Source organism: Triturus cristatus, chromosome 2_1 (genome assembly GCF_964204655.1).
Source record: "Triturus cristatus chromosome 2_1, aTriCri1.1, whole genome shotgun sequence".
Lineage (NCBI taxonomy): Eukaryota > Metazoa > Chordata > Amphibia > Caudata > Salamandridae > Triturus > Triturus cristatus.
Window position 1 is genome coordinate 763,686,893 of NC_140581.1, and position 19,402 is coordinate 763,706,294.

At 46.3% G+C, this 19,402-nt stretch overlaps 2 protein-coding genes across 3 annotated transcripts in view; one reads left to right on the plus strand and one right to left on the minus strand.

Annotated features, from left to right (window-relative positions):
- The window catches only part of CCDC192 (coiled-coil domain containing 192), a 1,307,223-nt gene that overhangs the window by 941,998 nt on the left and 345,823 nt on the right, over nt 1-19,402 (plus strand). The gene's annotated exons all lie outside the window — the stretch shown is intronic.
- Nucleotides 4,355-11,388, minus strand: LOC146865840 (uncharacterized). The gene is made up of 2 exons (XM_085632705.1): nt 11,371-11,388; nt 4,355-11,261 (listed from the first exon to the last, which is right to left on the minus strand). The coding sequence occupies exon 2, from the start codon at nt 9,100-9,102 to the stop codon at nt 7,858-7,860; it is 1,245 nt and encodes a 414-aa protein (XP_085488831.1). The 5' UTR covers nt 9,103-11,261; nt 11,371-11,388; the 3' UTR covers nt 4,355-7,857.

A 19,402-nucleotide genomic window follows, 5' to 3' on the forward strand; every position in this document is an offset into this window, starting at 1 on the left:
CTTTCTTGGTAGCGATCACCTCAGCTCGCAGAGTCAGCGAGATACAGGCCCTGTGCTCTAAGGAACCTTATACTGTTTTCCGTCCAAATAGGGTGGTATTGAGGATTCATCCTTCCTTCCTTCCAAAGGTGGTGTCAGATTTCCATGTGAATCTGACCATCTCTCTACCGATGCTTTTTCCCTAATCCCTCCACTCCAGCTGAGAGGGCTTTACACTCGCTTGACCTAAAAAGCGTTTTAAAATTCTACCTGGATAGGTCCAAGTCCATGAGAAAATCTGATCAACTATTTGTTAACTATGGGATCAGAGCAAGTTTTCCAGCTTCAAAGCGGTCCATCTCCAGATGGATAGTTTCATGCATCAAGTTAGCTTATCAATTAGCGCAAAGGCCCCTTGGGCCTACTCCCAAGGCGCATTCCATGAGAGGAAAAGAGGCTACGACTGCTTTTCTTCATAACGTGCCTGTGAGAAGTTGGCCTGATGTATGATTTCACTAGTTCTAGTGTACACCCTATATCAGTCCAAACAACCCTTATGATGATTGGTTGTAAAGTCAACCTTATAGACCAGCTATCCTAGTGGTAGCATGGACAAGAGCAGTCTTAGGCTAAACTCTGAATGGCATGTGAAGCCAGCTGTGATACCATATATAATCCCTTGAATACCAAATGAAAGGACACCACAACAGATATATATATATAAAATAAAGTGTATTTATTCTAGTCAAACCCTCAGCACTCTTTATGAGATTAGAGGTAAGTACAACACAGTCTTATTTATGCATACATTAAGTCACACAGGTAAGTAATACAGTTAGGCCCTAGGGGCCACGCAAACCATATACTAAAGAAGTGGTATAAGGACCACTGTCACGGAAATAGGATAGGCCTAGGCCTAGGGAATTGCTGGGGCTACACTACACTAGCAACAGTTAGGAAGTGGGAGGCCCACGGGATTCAGGTGCAGAGTGGAAACACTCACGCGTAATGCGTAAAAGTCGATAGAATTACTAGCAGTTAGAAATTAACAGTTTAAGGACACTTCTGAAGCAGCTAGAGAGTCGAGACTCGGAAACTAGACCCTAGGATAGTCACTACCCTTGTGAGCACCGAAGTACCCAAGTTACCTAGCCCACGGGCTGCGGGTGCATAGGTGTGAACTTGCGTCGGGTTTCATCGTGGACTTCTATGGATGCCTGAAGGAAAGTTGCTGACAGGCAGTCAGTGAGGAGTGTCCGGTGGATCCCAAGGCTGGGATCAAGAAGAGAGGATACCTGCAAGCAGAAGGGACAGAGTCAAGGTCACTAGCCAGTGACCACGTGGAACCAGGAAGGAACCAGGCGATGTCGTGAAGATTGCAGGTGAAGGGTGAAGCTTGTCGCTGCAGCCACGGGTACCAGGAGACGTCGAGGACGACCAGGACCAGGAGGCGAGCTGTCCCACGAAGGCTCTTGCTGTCGGCGGCGTCGAAGTCGAACTAGGACTCACCAAGCCTTGGCAAGCGGAACCCACGAAGAACGGAGGACTTGCTTCTGGTGCAGACCAGGAAGGTCTGGGGTGCTTCTCTTTTGCAAAGAAGCGGGAGCCAGTCTGGAGGAGCCAAACCAGCAGTGAAGAGTTCCAGGTGTGTCGTCACAAAGGCCGCTAGCCAACGGGCAAGCAACCGGACAGACGCGCCAAGCAGGAAAATGCAGAAGGGCCCCACGCAGGACTCGTGGAGTGTGGGGGGCTGATCTTTGGTGCAGATGGTGCTTGGGGTTGGGGCTTCTCAATCCCCGGTGCACAACTTCGAGGGTGCCTCAGAAGCTGCGCTGGAAGATACTCGCCACTTTTCCCAGGTAGCCGGTCCCACGTCTCTCGTCGCCTCCACAGATCTCAGCTCGGCTGTGGATGTGGATCAGGGTCGGAGAAGTCTGGAAGTCAAGGCTCTGGTCGGGCTCTGCAGTCGGTCCCTCGTAGAACTTCAGCAAAGCAAAGGGTAGTCTCTTGATGGTGCCTGTTTGCACAGGGTAGCCACTCCTTGGCCACAAGGGAGATTCTTCAGTCTTCTTCTTTCGTCGAATTTCGAAGGTCCAGAGTTTCTGTTCAAGTTGCAGGTTCAGGATAATCTAATCTCCTGGGGCCCAGCTACCACTCTTATACTAATCTGGGGGGCTGGGTTACCTGCTAGGTCACGCCTTATGGGTGGGACCTGGGAGGGGGGTGGTTACACCCCCTTCCCTTTGTCCAGTTTCACGCCAGGACTGGGGCTGGAGTGCCCCAGCACCGGTTTGAACTGGACTATGCACGGGACACCTTGTGTGCCCCAGGCATGTCTCATTCTTTTCATCCCTCCCTGCCCCAATACACTAAGGCCTGTCTGGGGTGGTGCTCGCACCTCCCAAGGCAGGAAACCTATTGTCCAAGCCTCCCTTGCCGGGATCACTCCCAGCAGCAGGAGGTCAGACTCGTGTCTGTGGCAGCAGCATCCATTTTGTGATGCTGGGGCTCTGGTTAACTTTAACGGGTAAGTAGGTTACAACATGTCTTCTCCCTCTAGAAGGGAGGGATAATATCCTCATCCCCAGAAATGGGATGGGGGTATTATTCCAAAGTGTTAGACACCTTACACGACATGTTTTGATAAAGCCAAACAATAGTTACCATAACCGTTTAAGATTATAAGGCACTTTAAGAGTATATGGTAGGCTATATCATAGAACAGCTATAAGGACATGGTTCCGAAAGCTGCAGACAGGCTCAGCTCATGCTGGAGCACCATCTCACATGTTACCAAGCACTCTGCCTCCAGGATTGTTAAGGCCTGCCATAGGAGTGGCTGATAGGTACACATGTGTCTATATGTAAGTTAGGTATAGGAATACTACACCTAAGCAAGGAGTGATTACACGACCTTGCCCCAGCTGAGTGATCAGCCAGTTGTGTCATAATGGAAGGCCAGGCCAGGGGTGGCATAATACATGCTGCAGCCCCTGGTAGGCCTAGGGTACACCTATGCCCTGGGTACCTAAGGTACACTGTACAGGGACCAATAAGGTGATCCTATCCAAATGGGTTATGCACCTAAAGTACATAGTATCAATTTAGAGAGAGAACAGCAGGGCTGTGGGTCTGATTAGCAGGCCCACAGCCACATCTAAGTCGAAAACCAGTAAAGCAAAAGCAAAAAGTGGGGGTGAACATAGAAAGCAGACCCTACTCTCCTACAGTGCCTATCTCTGAGATCTGTAAGGCGGCAACTTGGAGGTCCGTCTATACATTTACAAGGCACTATTGTCTAGACTCAGACACCAGAGCAGACACCCAAGTAGAACCAATGCAAAAAGGGGGAACCCCTGTACAATGGATGTGGGTAGAGATTCAGGGGAAAAGGAACACAATAAATTCAAACACAAATATCTCTAACTATAGATTTCAGCACGTACAATGTATCGTCTTCTTTAATATACCCACACTAGGACTAGGGCAGTATGATTCAGAACAATAAACAAAAGTAGATTTTAGTAATTTTATTATCAAATTAAGTTAATTTGCGAAGAAATAAATTCAGTGCATAAAGAATTTTCAAATGACAGAGAGCATGCTTTTCGGGGTCCCAGACAAATTCAAACACACACTGACAAACACACTCAAACCAGATTCATTCTAAGACATAAATACTGAATTCACACAATCGCATATAAACCTTACAAACAATTCAAAGTGTTAACATAATTCAATAAATGTTCAACATTATGTTGGCTAACAAATGTCCACAATTTAAGACAAAAACAAGGTTTAGGTGGGCCTCATGTTTGCGCCGCATATGGGCGGGAATATTCAGTGCTTATGACTTTGATGAGGATACCCCTGGAAGAGAACTAGGATTACAGGTAAATAACTTTTCCTTATTGATCGCTTGAAGTCTCAATATTGAAAAGGCCTAAGATGCCGTGCAGGAAGGATGATGGGGAAAGGTGGAGTGATGGTGGATTATTTTTGAACTGGGCAGATGTGTTCACTTTCTGGAACTTTCCACTCCCACTTAAAAATCTCTTGACAAGGGGAGAGTAAGAGAAGCATTAGAATCTGCAAAACCCAATATTAAATGACCCCTTGTGGTTAAAGCCCTTTCTAAAGTGTTAGGATACTCTGGACTTGTACGAACTTGTGGTTCTGTGACTCCAAGGCCATGATACTCTGTGCCCTGCTCCTTCTAGGGCACAATAGAGCAATGCACATGCTGAGGACTGGAACATCTGTGGACTGATCCTGTAGGAGGTGTGACTCCTGCTGGATACAAAGGCACTATGCAAGTGGCCAAGAATTTTTTCAATTTTATTTATTATGATTTGGCACTCCGAAGAGGGCCACATAAACAAAATACACAAATACAAATGCATATTCCCCAAAAATAAAAATTGCAGCACTCTCTGCTGAGAAAGACAGACTAGGACACAGACCTCCACATTTCATCAATAAATAGCTAAAAAACCTTTAAAAAAGTTAAAAATGTTGAAGCAAAACATTTCATTAGGAGGGGTAAATAAAGCCTGCAGAAAAGAGTTCATATCCAGGATACCCAATTGCAAACATGTAGATCTTAACCATTTTAAACGAAGAGGACGCAATACCGGACATATAAACAATACATGATTACGATCCTGTGCAGACATATTACATAAGTTACATAAAGGGGAGGACCCATACCATTTTGCTAAAAGAGTGTTAAGTGGCAATAGATCCTGCCTCAAGAGGAACCAAAATCTCCGAATACCATGAGGTAAATTCCAAATAACATAAGGTTGGACAAACTTCCTTAGGTAAGAATTAGTCAGATGCACACCTCCCTACTTAGCTTCCATGGACTTCCTGTCCAACATAAAACAAAGAGTCCAAGAAGCCTGTTTCAGAAGAGATTTTAGCTGGGAGGGAGAGATAACAAAAATAGAGCTCTCATCTAATTCAAGAAGAGCTACAGCCTTTCTGAAGTTTTTAACAATTTGAGAGTACTCTTTAAAACTTCCCAACAATTCCCCCCTGAGAAGGGATCTCAGAGTCCCCTTTTCACCTCTGGCGAGGCAGGCAACCCATCGTACTAAAGCAACTAGGCCCTGCACCCAACAGCTGCGAAGACCAAACTCAAGTCTGCACGAAGCTACAGTACAAGCAGAATTAAGAGAGGTTATAGACCTTAATAATTTTCCTTCAACCGTCTGTAGAAAACCCCAATGCTTTAAATCGACCACTTCTATTCCATACAAAAGAGTTGATGGAATTTTTGCCCTATAAACCTCAAGAAAACAAGCAAAGTGTCTTCTCCCTGTAGCGGAATAAAGAGCACTCAAACTTTTACCTTGGGACAGGGCTTTACGAGAATTGTTATCGATATGAGGTTTCTCACTCAGGTTTGCAGAAATTATTTTTCCTAAAAAGGTATATGTTTTAACCACCTCCAATTTCTGACCACTGACAGACCAGCCAAAGTTCTCAGATTTGGATTTTTTCCTCCCTGTAATGCACATAATTTTACTTTTTGTGGCATTTATTCTCATGAAATGGGACTCTGCAAAATGATGTAAAGCCTGCAGACGATTAGCTAAGCCTTTAGGAGTTAAATCTAGGATAAGAATATCGTCTGCATATAAAAGGTAGGAAATAGAAGAGCCCCCCACTACCGGGGCTATGCCAACACAAGATGTAAGCAAAGCTGGAAGCTCAGCAATATACAGGGAGAACAATAGTGGTGCCAGAAGACAACCCTGTTTTAATCCATTAATAGATGGTATGGCCCGTGATAAGCCCCTTTCTCCACCCTGAAGGACTCGACACCAAGTGTCAGTATGTAAGGCTCGGACTAGATCTAATAGAGGTGGGGGCATACCCAAAGTTGCTAACTTTCTCCACAGCAAAAGACGATCTACTTTGTCGAATGCTGTGGAGAAATCAATAAAAGCTGCATACACTCCTCCGCCCCGAACTCTTACATATTTATCCAAAATAACCTGTAGTGCTGTAAGGTTATCCAAAGTGCCATGCTCCTTACGGAAACCGGTTTGTTCGAGGGGTAATATCTGATTCACCTCAACCCACTCAGTAATTAGGGATAGAAGACATTTGGAAAAAACTTTTCCAATAGCATCAAGAAGGGCTATCTGGCGATAGTTCATTGGCTTATCCCTATCGCCTTTCTTGAATAGAGGAACCAAAATGCTCCCTTTCCAGGAAGAAGGCACAGTTTTACTAAGGAAGGACGCTCTAAATAAAGGAAAGAGTATCTTGCTCCATAGAACAGGGTTTAACTTCAATATTGAAATAGGAAGTTCATCAGGGCCCATTGCTCCAGAGGAACGCATATCTATAATAGCTCTTTCAATGGTTTTCTCTGAGGGAACTTCAATGGGAAATTCAACGTCTCCAATGGCACTAATGGGTCGCTCACTTTCCAGAACTACACCATTCCCGGCATAAAGGTTGGAAATAAAGGAGATCCATGATGATTCAGCAATAGGAATAGGGAGAGGCCTAACTCTGACTCCACAACCTTCACCAATAAGGGACCAAAATTGTCTGACTTTGCCATGGGAGACAGCCTCCCGTAGACTTATCCAAAGAGAGTCCTCTTTTTCTTTTTTTAGTTTCTTCCTAATTCTACTTCTCCTTCTTTTTAACAAATATATTTTATTTTTTATTTCAATGGATCTGCACAGGAATTGCTCCCGCACTAATCTATTTATTTCCTTATTTAACGGGATAATTGAACTAGGAACATGGGTCCTTTTTTTGAAGGAGGTGGATTTTTTAGCAATACGAGTAACCTCCTTCATAAAGTTCTCAAAATAAATCAATTCAGAACCCTGCCAATCATTCAATTCTGAAATAGTTTTGCCTAAAATACACTCCAGGCCCTTCTTGGCTGTAAAATTCCCAAAACATCTTCCAGAGTCCTTATGAAAATTAACTATATCACTATTAAGGGACCAAGAATCGGAATCTGGAAAAAATAAAGAAAAGTTTATAGTAATCACATTATGGTCACTAAAAGAAGTCGGTGAAACCACCAAATCTTTCACTAGGGAAAAGATATCATAATCAGTAATTACATAATCCAGAATTGACTGGCTTTGAGAGGTTCTATGAGTGTATTTTGCAGGGACGTCAGAGGGGAATCTACCGTTCACTATTATCCCTTCAGCGGCAGAAAGTTCTTCCAGTAGCAGCTTCCCTCTCTTATTAGTTTTAATTTTATTAGGGAAAAGAATCTGAGGGATATAATATGCTTCTTCTTTGCATTTATTGCTAAATAACTGGAGTTAGAGACCTTACAATTAAGGTCACCTACTAACAACACCTGGGGGGCGGATCTAGCGCTTTAATCTGTTTGATATATGAAAAGACTTGCTTCAATAGGGAATTAAAACGTTCATCCGGGGGAATATAAACATTTATTATTACCAAAGAGTTACTGTTACCCCTGCTGATAGAAGAGCGGAGGGTCACCGCCTGGAAAAGGTTACTTGGGTTAACATAATGTGTAAAATTCAAATTTAATCTATTCGACAAAAGGCACGCGATTCCCCCTTTTGCGTGCCCTTTCTTAGAAGGCAAAGCCATTGCCTCGAGAACAACATAATCTCTCCCTCCGCACAATCTACTGACACACCAAGTCTCTTGGATGCAAATAATGCTAGCTTTTAAAGAAAATAAGTATTGTAATTTCTCGGGACTATTATTTATCCCGGCAGCATTCCAAGAGATAACTGTTAAATTATTGCTAAAGGTGTCGAAAGAGCTTAGGATTGTTTAAAGATTTAGTTGCCAGAGCACCAGGCAACCAGTTCCACAGTAGGTTATCTTCTATTGGGGGAATATTCTGAGTTAACGGAACAGGCTTACCAGACGTATATTTTTCGAGACCGAGATCTTTAAATCATCAGTTAAGGTAGGAAGATTGTCTTGGAGAATACCCTGCTGAGAGGATCTATTCTGAGGAAAGCTAATTCTCTCAGAGGGTAGAACAGGTAATACGTCAATTCCCCTACACTGAAAACTCTCAGCCTGTTGCAAAATAAGATTAACTATAAGTTTGGAATAAAACTTGACCCTAATAAAGGGTGCGGTGACTGATCCTGATATAACGACTAGATCAATATCGTTAGATTGAATTAATTTAAGGCTCTCTATATCCTTAAAATATTTGAGTAGCCATGCTCTATTTAAAGGTAGATCTGAGTCAAATAACGATAGAAAATCAATAGTCAAGGTGTCTACAAAAACGTGTGATATTTTTGTAGGTCGATAATGCGGCCATACCGCACCGCCACCCGGGGCATGAAAAGCAGGGGCGGAAGGATCAAGAGGTGCAGACAACGAGGGGATCAACCCGGGCAACTCTACCACTGGGTGAGAAATTGCCGACCCTCCTGCGTCCAATTGGGGGCCAATCCCGGGAGAGGCTGGACAATCAGGGGGGATTTCTATGCCCAATACTGAGGGCTCCAAAGTGTCAGAAGAGTGAGTGGCCGCCTCCCTACCCACAGATCCACCAGAAATATGGGCCTTAATATCTAAAACCTGGGAATCCTCAAAAACTATTTGTCTCTGCCTTTTCTTCCTATATTTACGGATTGGCTTCCTCTTTTTTCCTAAGTTCTTTCTTTGTTTTCTGATTTCTCCTTTTGCAACCGCCCCTATCCCCTTTATTTCAGGCACAAATATAGGAAATAGCTCTTTTTCAGCTTTTTGAGTAACGACCTCTATACTTTCTTCTTCTATTTCAGGGACAAGAATCTTTACACAATTAAATAGAGGTAATTTAGAAGCTAAAAAGGGCTCATTTTTAGGAGAAGACACAGGATTATTTTGAACTGGATTTGCATTTACGGTTAAGGGATCGCCACCTAACACATGCTCCTGCAGACCTACTTTAGAAACTAAATCAGGAACCTTTTCCGGGAGTTTTAACAATAAAACGTTTAATATCTGAGTGACTGATTCCAGAATACAGTCAGAGCTTCCCACAAATTTACTCAATAACTGTAGAATGGAAGCCAGCAAATGTTCCAATGCAATCAAGGATTCAGAAATCGGTTTTTCCACTTTATGATAACCAGGAAGATCCATATGACCAATGCCAGATAAGTTAAGGAGTGGGCTCTTGGAAATGTTATACTGAGAGAAAATATCTGGCCATTTTAAGGAGGGGGTACTACTGTAAAGCAAAAGACCAGAGGGAGTAGCCCCAACCGGGGACTTAAAGGCTTCAGGTAATTTCAAAGAACCATCAGGTAAGTATCGACCGCAAAAGCTCCAGGTCAATACTAGACAGCTGGGAATCTCCCTTAGTGTCGGCCTTTAATTGTGAGCCTCCCATAAGATCAATGGGTGATAACCCTTTACAAATAGCTGACCCATTATTCTGTTGCCCAAACTCAGAATTAAAGGAAACACCCTTATTGTCACAGAACTTATCAGGGGGTACTGGGCAGGATTTTTCTGTAGTCAGAGGGACCGCATGATCTTTATTCCCCACATGTGGGCCCTTCTTCTCCCATAGTTGTGGCAACTGGCATTGACCCTTTAATACCAGGTTACTTGCGGACTTGTTACTAAGGGGGTTAGATCTTGACAACGTACAGGCCCTTCCCCCTAATAATCTCCCCGAGCGTAACTTTTTTGCCGACATCCTTGTACGTAAGGAACAGACAACAACCAAAACCCCGAATGAGTGGGATTAATAACAATTTAAACAATAAATAATTGGAAATTTGAAGGTATGCAACGAAGAATACCTAATCAGGAGGAGGATATTCACACCATTATTATGCAATTCAATACACACGTAACACTAAATACAATAAAAAATAAAATTGTACAATTAAATATACATAAATAGGTCCAGCCCAGCCTACTTCAGCCACTGAGGGCCCGCGCGCGGTCCCGCGACGCGGGGACTGACTGTTAATTTATGCGCCTCTGTGCGCAAAGCTGCTGACGTTGGCGGGTTTCCCCCGCTAAGGATTCTGGGGACCGTAGTCCCGCTGCACACGGCGGCCGCGGGGATTATAACTGCGGCTGCGGCAGGGAGACGACGATAACTGCAAACAGCAGCTTGGGTCCAGGGACTCCACAAAAGGCACAACCAAGGCACAGGGAAGATATGTTCGTAAGTATCTACAGCAGGCAGAGCACACCCGCTCTGCAGGGACTGACTGTTAATTTATGCGCCTCTGTGCGCAGAGCTGCTGGCGTTAGCGGGTTTCCCCCACTAAGGATTCTGGGGACCGTAGTCCCGCTGCACACAGCGGCCGCGGGGATTATAACTGCGGCTGCGGCAGGGGGACGACGATAACTGCAAACAGCAGCTTGGGTCCAGGGACTCCACAAAAAGCACAACCAAGGCACAGGGAAGATATGTTCGTAAGTATCCACAGCAGGCAGAGCACACCCGCTCTGCAGGGACTGACTGTTGATTTATGCGCCTCTGTGCGCAAAGCTGCTGACGTTGGTGGGTTTCCCCCGCTAAGGATTCTGGGGACCGTAGTCCCGCTGCACACGGCGGCTGCGGGGATTATAACTGCGGCAGCGGCAGGGGGACGACGATAACTGCAAACAGCAGCTTGGGTCCAAGGACTCCACAAAAAGCACAACCACGAGCAGCTCGATACGGTAACCTATTTCATCAGCCTTAGGATCCTTGGCGGCTCCCTACCACCCGTGGTCGTCTTTATAATAGGGTTAGGCGTGGGCTGAGCAGAGCATTGGTGGCACTAGGACCGGGACTCAAATGTGAAAGGGGGGGCGGAGGGGCGACTTGTGGTTAGCGGTTGGCTTTTGACGGGTGGCAAATGGCCCCGCTGGTTTCTCCGCTCGCGCTCTCCCGCGGGGACTCACAGCCGCTCGTAAACACAGCCGCAGCCTCACACCGCACATCGACCGTCTCGGCTCCGTCCGTTCCTCTTGCCCTGCTCCGCCGAAGGTCCGTACGCCGCTGCCACGGCTCCAGTGGTTTCCACTGCTCCCGCACCCGGTGCTCTGCTCTCCGCTCTCCGCACTCTTACACCAAGTGGCCAAGAAGGTTGTGTGGTTTAAACCGTGTGGTTTAAACCGTGATGATGGAATAAATCGGTCAACATGTTTCAGCCATAATACCTATAAGTAGGCAAGGCTTTCATCAGGACCAAAGCTGCTACTGCGAACAAATGTGTACATGTGATAACATAAAAAGGATATCAAAACTGCTAGTCTTGCGTTTTGATGTTACTGTTTTCAGTGAACATTACCTAGAATTGAAAACAGAAAAGAAAAAATGTAAGTATAATAGGCATTGAGAAATTTAGAAAACAGGTGGTGTCTCCCAAAATACATAAAACAAAAAGAAGAACCACGTACCCGTAACTACTGGGTAGGATAACACACCTCTACCTGGCAACCGCTAAGGGAAGGGGCACCGCTCTGAAAGAAAACGGTGTACAAATATTTTTAATGATTTCATTTGTGTCCTAGCCACAATTAATAAAAAGGGTGAGTAAGATATGCCAATACCCTTAATAGGCACAAAATCGTGAGTTAAGAAATGAACAGGAGAGAAAGACATCCAAAGTTGGCAGTACATCATCAATACAATCCCAGACATTAACCAGGTCTGTTTGTGTGAAAAACTCGCCACAAAATCACTAACTGTCTAAAACAGACAGTTGGTTATCCTGAGAGGTCTAAACAAGCGTGAGTTAAAAGGTGTAAGCATAGCACTGACATTGTTAACGCCAACTGGTGACCAAACTCAAGTGACCTATAGCTCTCTGTAAACCACATGCATGTTTGGCATTCTATATAAGTCACAGACATAGCGACCAAAACGCGAAGTGCAAAATCTAAAAGTGACCAGAATCCAGCCCTAGAGTGCTAATATGTATCCAGCCGGAATACATAAACAATCGATGAAACGTAAAGTGAGTATACCAATACACTTACTCAAATATTGCAAAGAAGAGCCAGAATCAAATAATTGTAATCAAATAACTATATGTCAGAGCACCCGAAAGCCTACCTGTCCGCCGGTACCTCGGTGCGGAATAGAACCTGTAGCCGAAGGTAACCGAACGTCAAGATCGCTTGCCTTTTTCTACACACCCAATAGCATGGGAGCCACCAATCAAAGCAGCTGATCACAATCACGTGGGACGGGATTGAAGTAACCCGCGAAAGCGCATGTGCGCTGCTTAAACGCTGTTAACAAAGAGAGCAGCGCATGTTTCTCACTTAACACACTATGGCTCACGCATACGCTAGTTACAAACAAGCGTTGTTTTAGCAACAAATAAATATGCCACTCAAAAGTGTTACCCAAAACGGCACTCTCGTCTAGACACATAACGTCTTCCATCAATATAAGGAGTGTTAACAGTATATAATATCGGAGCCAACATGTCTATTTTTTTAGCACGCCGATCATGAGAAGGAAATGATGATCAATGTCAAACATTTATTCAGTACAAAAAATGATAATAAAGATTTAAAGTATCAAGTTAATACCAGACATGACTCCTAACTATGCATGTGACTATTCAAAAAGGCTGATGTTGTGTATAAAAGGGACCAAAAGTAGTGTGTTAAGAATGCCGCTGCCCGCGTCCCAAGCAGTGGGACATCAGCAGGGCAGCATTTTAGTGGCCGCCCGTCGGAGCCTTCCCCCCTTGCTGCCTCGCGCGCGAGGCCTACGCCCACTAGGGTTATGACCCCCTATAGTGTCGAGCTGGAGGCGGGCCGTTGGGGGCGGGGGGGCGCGGCTTGCCCCCCTACTTAGGGGGCCCTCTCGCCCAGTTCCTCCTCTGTGTCCTGCGCGCCGCTCCTGCCTGGACACGCGTTTTCTCTGTTTCCTGTTGCACTCCTGGCCACGCGAGATCGTGGTCTCCTTTGTGGCGGCGTCGCGTTTGATTGTGGTCGGCAGAGTTGGTGCGACGGGGCGCGGTGCGGAACGGGATCGCGAGGTGAGGTGTCTGGGGCCGGGGGAGCGTGTGGTCGCTGCCGGTGGTTGGCGCAGGGAGGCGTGTGTGCTTTGTTCGGCCTGCCTTTCCCCACGCTAGGTGCCGGTGGTTGTGTGCGCTCCCTGGGCAGCGGTGCCTGGCGCCTCCCTCGGGTATGCAGGGGTTTCCGTGAGTCCGGAGTTTGGTGGGCACATCGCCCGGTTCGAGCGTGGTGATGTGCTCGTTGGGGGCTCCATCTGGTGGCTGGCTGGCCCGCTTTTCGTCCCCCCCCCCCAGTGCGTCGTGAACACGTTTGATCGCTTATATTTATAGGGGATGATTTCTTCCCTGTTGTTGACTGCTGGGGTGGTCGTCGGGTCGGTGCAGAGCGACTTTGTATGACCCGCGAGCTAATTGTTTGTCTGCGTGTTTTAGTTTTGAACACCCGGCTTTGATGAGCAGCTGGGCGTCGTTTCCGGAGAGGGCTTGCGCCTTTGGGTATGGATCGACAGAGGATCTGGAGCACCTGTGATAGTGTAGATGCTGTGGAATGCGCCGTGAGATGAACGCCCGGGGCCTAGTGTAGACATGGCAGGGTGTGTTGGCTACAGGCAGGGTCGCGGGAATTGTGGAGCATGGGAGGACTGGACGATGCGACAGGGCTAACTAGATAGCTGTTTTTCCATCGATTTCCTTAGAACCGTTGCTGTGCACATGTTAATCATTCTCATTCTAGCGCAGCGAGGCCATAGTTTTCTCCCCAAGAGGCCTTTGAGGTATGGTTTGGATTTCGCACATTGTAGAGCCCTGTTCCTGATGTCTCTTTGTGCTGTTGGGCTTGTGTTTGTGAATTCGGCGGAGGTGCTTCCGGGGTGCGCCTCATGCCAGCGAAGGGCCGGCGGCTGCGCCTAGAAGCCTTGAGCGGGCCTGCGTGGGAGCGATGCGTGACGGGATGCAGCTGCGCCGGGCACTTGCTAGCAACTGCGGGCTACCTCCCCATTAGAGCCGCGCTTGCCTCGGAAATGAGGAAATGACTTGGGGTCCATGTGGCAGTGGAGTTCGACGGGACAGGGTTGCAGGTCTATAGGTCGCACCCGGGCGGGTGTCATCTGGCTCAAGGGTGGGAAACGTGGAGTCATGTTTTATCTGCCCACTTAAGGGAATTTGCAGCCTCACGCGTTCACCGTGATTTATGCTGTCCTGCACTGTTCGGAAATGGGATGGAACTTTGGCAAAGCAAAGACGGGCTACTTGGAAAGTACATACATGGCGTGCACAGGGAGGATGAGCTGTAAAGGGTACGATTGTAGAAAGGTTTCCGGAAGTTGAATGTGAATGGTGGTTATGGCCGTGGAATGAGCACTGCGTCTAAAAGCTACCGGATGGCCTTTGTTTGCGAGCGGTCTCATCTGGCTGCGGGAACAGCGATAGTCACTAGTCACGTGGGTCATAAGTTGGCAAATCTCTTCTTTACGATCGGGATATTCGAGCATTGGAGGTGGTGCCCAGCCCCCAGTGCTGTAAAGTGCGTTTTTAACACGACCCTCACGCAAAACGCGCCGATGCCTTTCTGGTCGATTCCGCGCGTTCGAAACATGCAGCATGCCAATCCCCCAGTGCCGCGATGGGGGATTTATATACGGCGCTCCCGCGTAGCGCTCCAACACCTTGTGGTTGGAGGCGCGCTAAATATAACATGCAGCATGCGAGCCCCCCCCCCCCAGTGCCGTGGCGTAGGCCTTCCGGCTGAATGCGCGCTATATATCTTGCATGATGCTAAGCTCCTAGTGCCGGGATGTGAGATTTAATACGGCGCGGGCGTAAAGCGGCCAATACCTTCTGGTCAAATTCGCGCTAAATAAACAGGCAGCATGTAGGGGTTGGCTGCTTAGAAGGTTGATGGTGGAGCCAGGGGTGCATTGTGCACGGGCCTGCTGAGATGAGTGCCGAGTAGGTTATAGTTTAAATGCGGCGCCCAAGCAAAGCGCTCCGTGATGTGGCAGCACACATCGCGAGTCTCGCTCACGCCAGGCCACACATAAATGTCAAGATAGTTTGTGATCTTCCTGGAGAGAGACCAGGAATTTGTATAGTGTATCATTTCTATTCAATTCAAATACATTTCATTGATTTAGACCTCTTCTGAGATCAACAATTTGAGAGGTCTTTTGACTTCGGTTTAGTTAGTTCAGAGTGTTAAGAGGCCTGCTGCAAAGAACGTGTGCCAAGTAGATAGCAGAGTGCAGTGCGTATGATGCAAATGGGCCAGCAGGTTACTGTGTTCAAAAGAGGCATCCTTTTGTGACTTGCAATGTAGATCTTAAAGCCCAATAGTCAACAGTGAATTCAGTGCATCGGAGAGTGTGGTTATGAAGACTTGGTCACGGTAGAGGGGGACAGTGAGAGAATCTGGGGTGGAGGCGGCAACGAACATTGTTACACAGGGCGCTTTCGCCAGGTCGGCATCACCGCTCACCGCGGGAGTCCTACAACACTTGAGTCATTCCACCCACAACAAGCACAATGCGCAGCGGAGTGTGTTGATGTTGTTATGTTATAACTATGTGGGGCCAATGATTGTTGGGGGCAATTATATTCCTCCTCGCCTATGAGTGTAAGTGCAAATGCGGCGATATGTCAAGCGCTCCTAGGCCTTCGGGCCCATGGCGCACTGGTTTCCTGTGCATTGTTTACTTATCCGCAGATTGGGGATCAACCAATAATTGGGCTTGTTGGAGGTAGTGCCCCCCCCCCCCCTTTTTTGTAGTAAATATAGGGACGCAATGGCTGCGATGAATATGTAATGTACCTGGGCTCATGCGTAGCGTTTCAATGCCTTGACATCCACATACACGTTACATTTGTAGAATAGATAGGTAACTCACAATGTGCGTTAGATTAATGCTAGTGAGGGCGGAGCGACCAGGTGTCCACGGGGCTGAATGCCATAGTCAGTGCCGGAGCAAGCTGGGTAGCCCTGCAGATTAGTTTTTTCCCAGAGGCCACCATCACTATTCACACTATTGTCCCCAAGCTTTCCTTTGGTTCCTGGCTTCATGTTGAAAATGCATGGCTTTATATTTCTAATGTACTCTTTTGCGGCCCACTCGCCATTTGACTAGGGAAGTAGGCCCAGGCTGAGTGTGATTAAGTTATTCACATGTGGTCAAAGATTGGTAAAGGTTGGATTTGAAATACACGGTTGTTGGATAGGCACCAGGGCCAGATGACATTCCAGTGCATTGTGTCCTGGGAACCAAGGATAGGGTCCAATTTTGTAAGCACGGGGAGCGGTAAATATTTGGTGTCACTCATGAGATGCACTGTGTTGGGGTGAATGATATCTGAGAGTTTTACTCCTGCGAAAAGGACATTGCCGAATAGGCAAGCCAATGGCACATCAAGGGGTCATGGTGCAAAATCTAGAAAGTCAATTTGTTAAGTAACCCACCAATACTGCTCTAACTTATACATTCAGCGATGTTAATGTGTTGACGTGAAATGTTCACCTTGGCCACGTCACGGCCCACAAGAATAAAACTACATGTGGCTTCCCCAGGGATCCTCTACAGGGACACCCTTTGGTGGAACAAGGTTTAGCGCACCAGGTCACTTATATTGGAACTCCCCACCTCCAGAGATTAGGTCCCGCACAGACCTCATGACTTCCCGCAAAGTCTTTAAAACATGGCTAGTTAGACAGGTACATGAGTACATACCACCCTAACCGGTTTCAGAGTAGCGCCAGGGAACCAATTTGGTACGGGGCCCATCAAATTTGGTAAAGCATAACAAATGTTGGATTGGTTTTCATAATCTTTTAGGAGCAGAACATAATGTGTTTGTTGCACAACCTGAGAGATTCGAAAACAGCTGTGTAACCACACAGGATGTTTCACAAGGTGACAGCAAGCCGTACTGTGGGAATAAACAAATAACGAAAAAAGAATTTACATTATTTTGAAATTAATTGAATGGAAGTCAACAAGTTTAACAATATGTTGGACGGTTAGTTATGGTGAAAGGTGAGATAAGGTTACATCGTTTAACAAAAGCAATTCTAAATTGCAGTGCAAGTTGTAGCAGTCGATAACATCAAATAACAACATTATATAACGATCAGTACACAAACGGTAAAATTGTCAGTGCCTCTTAAAAGACTTTGCACATAAGTTCCCGATTGTGGTGGTTAGCATTAGGTTTTGAATTGGGGAAGGAGGTGCCGAGCCAATTCACGTATTAAAACGGATTGATTGCTACAAATATTGGTTCAAATTATGCATATGATTGATTGGCTCGGCGGATTCTGTGTAAGATGCAAAGTTCGGGGACACCCTACACTGGTAGGAGTGGCACTATATAACTAATTCAATGCATCGGAGAGTGTGGTCAGGGAAACGTGGTCAGCAGTAACTTCTGGTATTTCTTGCCCTGCGCAATTGAGTTCATTTCTCTCCAGTTCCCTGGGAAAGGTTTGGGGGGGCCAGGGTGATAGTTTTTACTAGTTTAGCTTTGGGCCAATGGTAGTTTTTGTCAGCCAGATTCGGAATAGCTGGTATTGCAGGACACTAGAGGCGGTTGTGTGTATGTCCAAGTTAGGGAATGGCATGCTTTGCCGATTAATTGATTAAAGGAATAAAGTCGCATGGTCTAGCTCGAACAGAGCAACTGTTACTAATCGCAATGACATGGGTTCACACGCACTCGAGAGCCCCCCCTTTGCATTTATTCCCTGGTATCTTTGGCCCAAAATGCAGCATTTATTAGGATTATCCGGTACTAGGGGGGAATCTCGTGGGCATTAGTTCCATGCCGGTGGGTACAAAGGGACGAAGCTGTGTCCCAAGGGGTGCAACAGGATAAGGAAAGGTATACATGTAGATATATGTTCCCTGGCAGCAGGTGTACAAATATGTCAAGGTTCAGCCTAAAACCCAGTCTCAACCATGATGCAATGGTCAGCTTGTGTAAAGGTGTAACACAGAAATTGAGCGACCAATGTTATGATTGTAGGTTCAACGCTTGAGTCAAGAGATGCTGCTGTCTCTCATCTTTGCCTTGCTATTTAAAAACAGCTGGGGGTAAGGTTTCACGCAAATTAGTCATAGTAGCAGCTTAGTATTATAGAAAAGTCAGCAGCCGGTGCTGTGTTGAGGCAAGTTGTAGGCCTGGGTTTGGTGTGTCATACATAACGTCTTGAAGGTATTTTGTGAGTTCCACGCTTAAGTCAAGAGATGTGGCTGCCTTCAGCCAGCCTAGGTTAACACCCATCCACTCCAAGCTAATTGTTCTTGGTGGTATTGGGCCGCATTTACACAGCCCAGTATATCGCCCCTGGGGTTGTCAGTGTCGTGAATTACTAAATCTCACTGAACTGGAGGTGTGGCCGGGTTTTATACTAGCAGAAGTTTGGGAGTGCAAGCCTCCACCTAGGGGGTGGCTGGCTGAATCTGATGAACTACTTCAAATGGTTCACGGCACTGCACGTGGGAGAGTGGCAATGACCTGTGCATACTTCAACCAGACTCCCGTGAACGGCATGCCCTCAGCTACATGGTGATGATTGAGAGAGCAGAGAGCGACCATACTTCTTGAATTGTGCACTTAAACTTTCTAGTAATGGAAAGGGCTTAACACCTTCTGAAATGAGCATGACCAGAGATGTGCTGCTCTCCACAGACATATGACAGGTTAATGGGCAAGGCTGGCGGAAAAGCCAGATGTATTGTCGTCATTTAAGGCGGACGTGACCCAGGTATTGGCGTGATAGAGGCACTGCCTGCTATGAAGATATGAACGAAATCATCACTGGGGCTCACAACTGATTATTTGATTAAATAAGACGTTTCATTTTCAAGCCACGATGTCGGTGCAACGAATTACCTATAGTACAGCAACAACGGTATAACATGGACTGTAGGCAAACCTATTAACTCCTTTCTGCAGCGATAAAGTCCCGAAGCTAGCTTCTATTCAACAGGCAAGGAAAGTGGTTACGCTGTCCCAGTGGAGAGTAAGAAAAGATTGGGATACACAGCGGGACTAGTATAAGACGCTATCGTCGAATTTGAGGTAACGTAATTTGCAAGTAGAAAGGCTAAAACAAGGAGATGTTGCGAGAGATATGGGTCAGTTTGTAATAAACAATAGGATAATAGTTGTGTAAGGAAGAAATTGAGACACCGGTGATGTCAGCTTGTGTTTATATACGTAGGTAAAGTGGTTAACTCACACGTTACCTTCACCCTGCTTATTGTACTGTAGCTGTTGGGAACACAATTCCTAGCCAGGAAGGCACCTAATTTGGCCAATTGAAAAATCTTATTAGGATTGCAGGTCCACAAGCGCCTATTTCACCAACGCCTTGTTACCCATGCCATATTTTCCAGCCTGAGAAACAGATTTAGGTGTTGCTCTTCTCGCTCAGCCTCTCCTTGGAGCCAGGGAGGTGGGATACG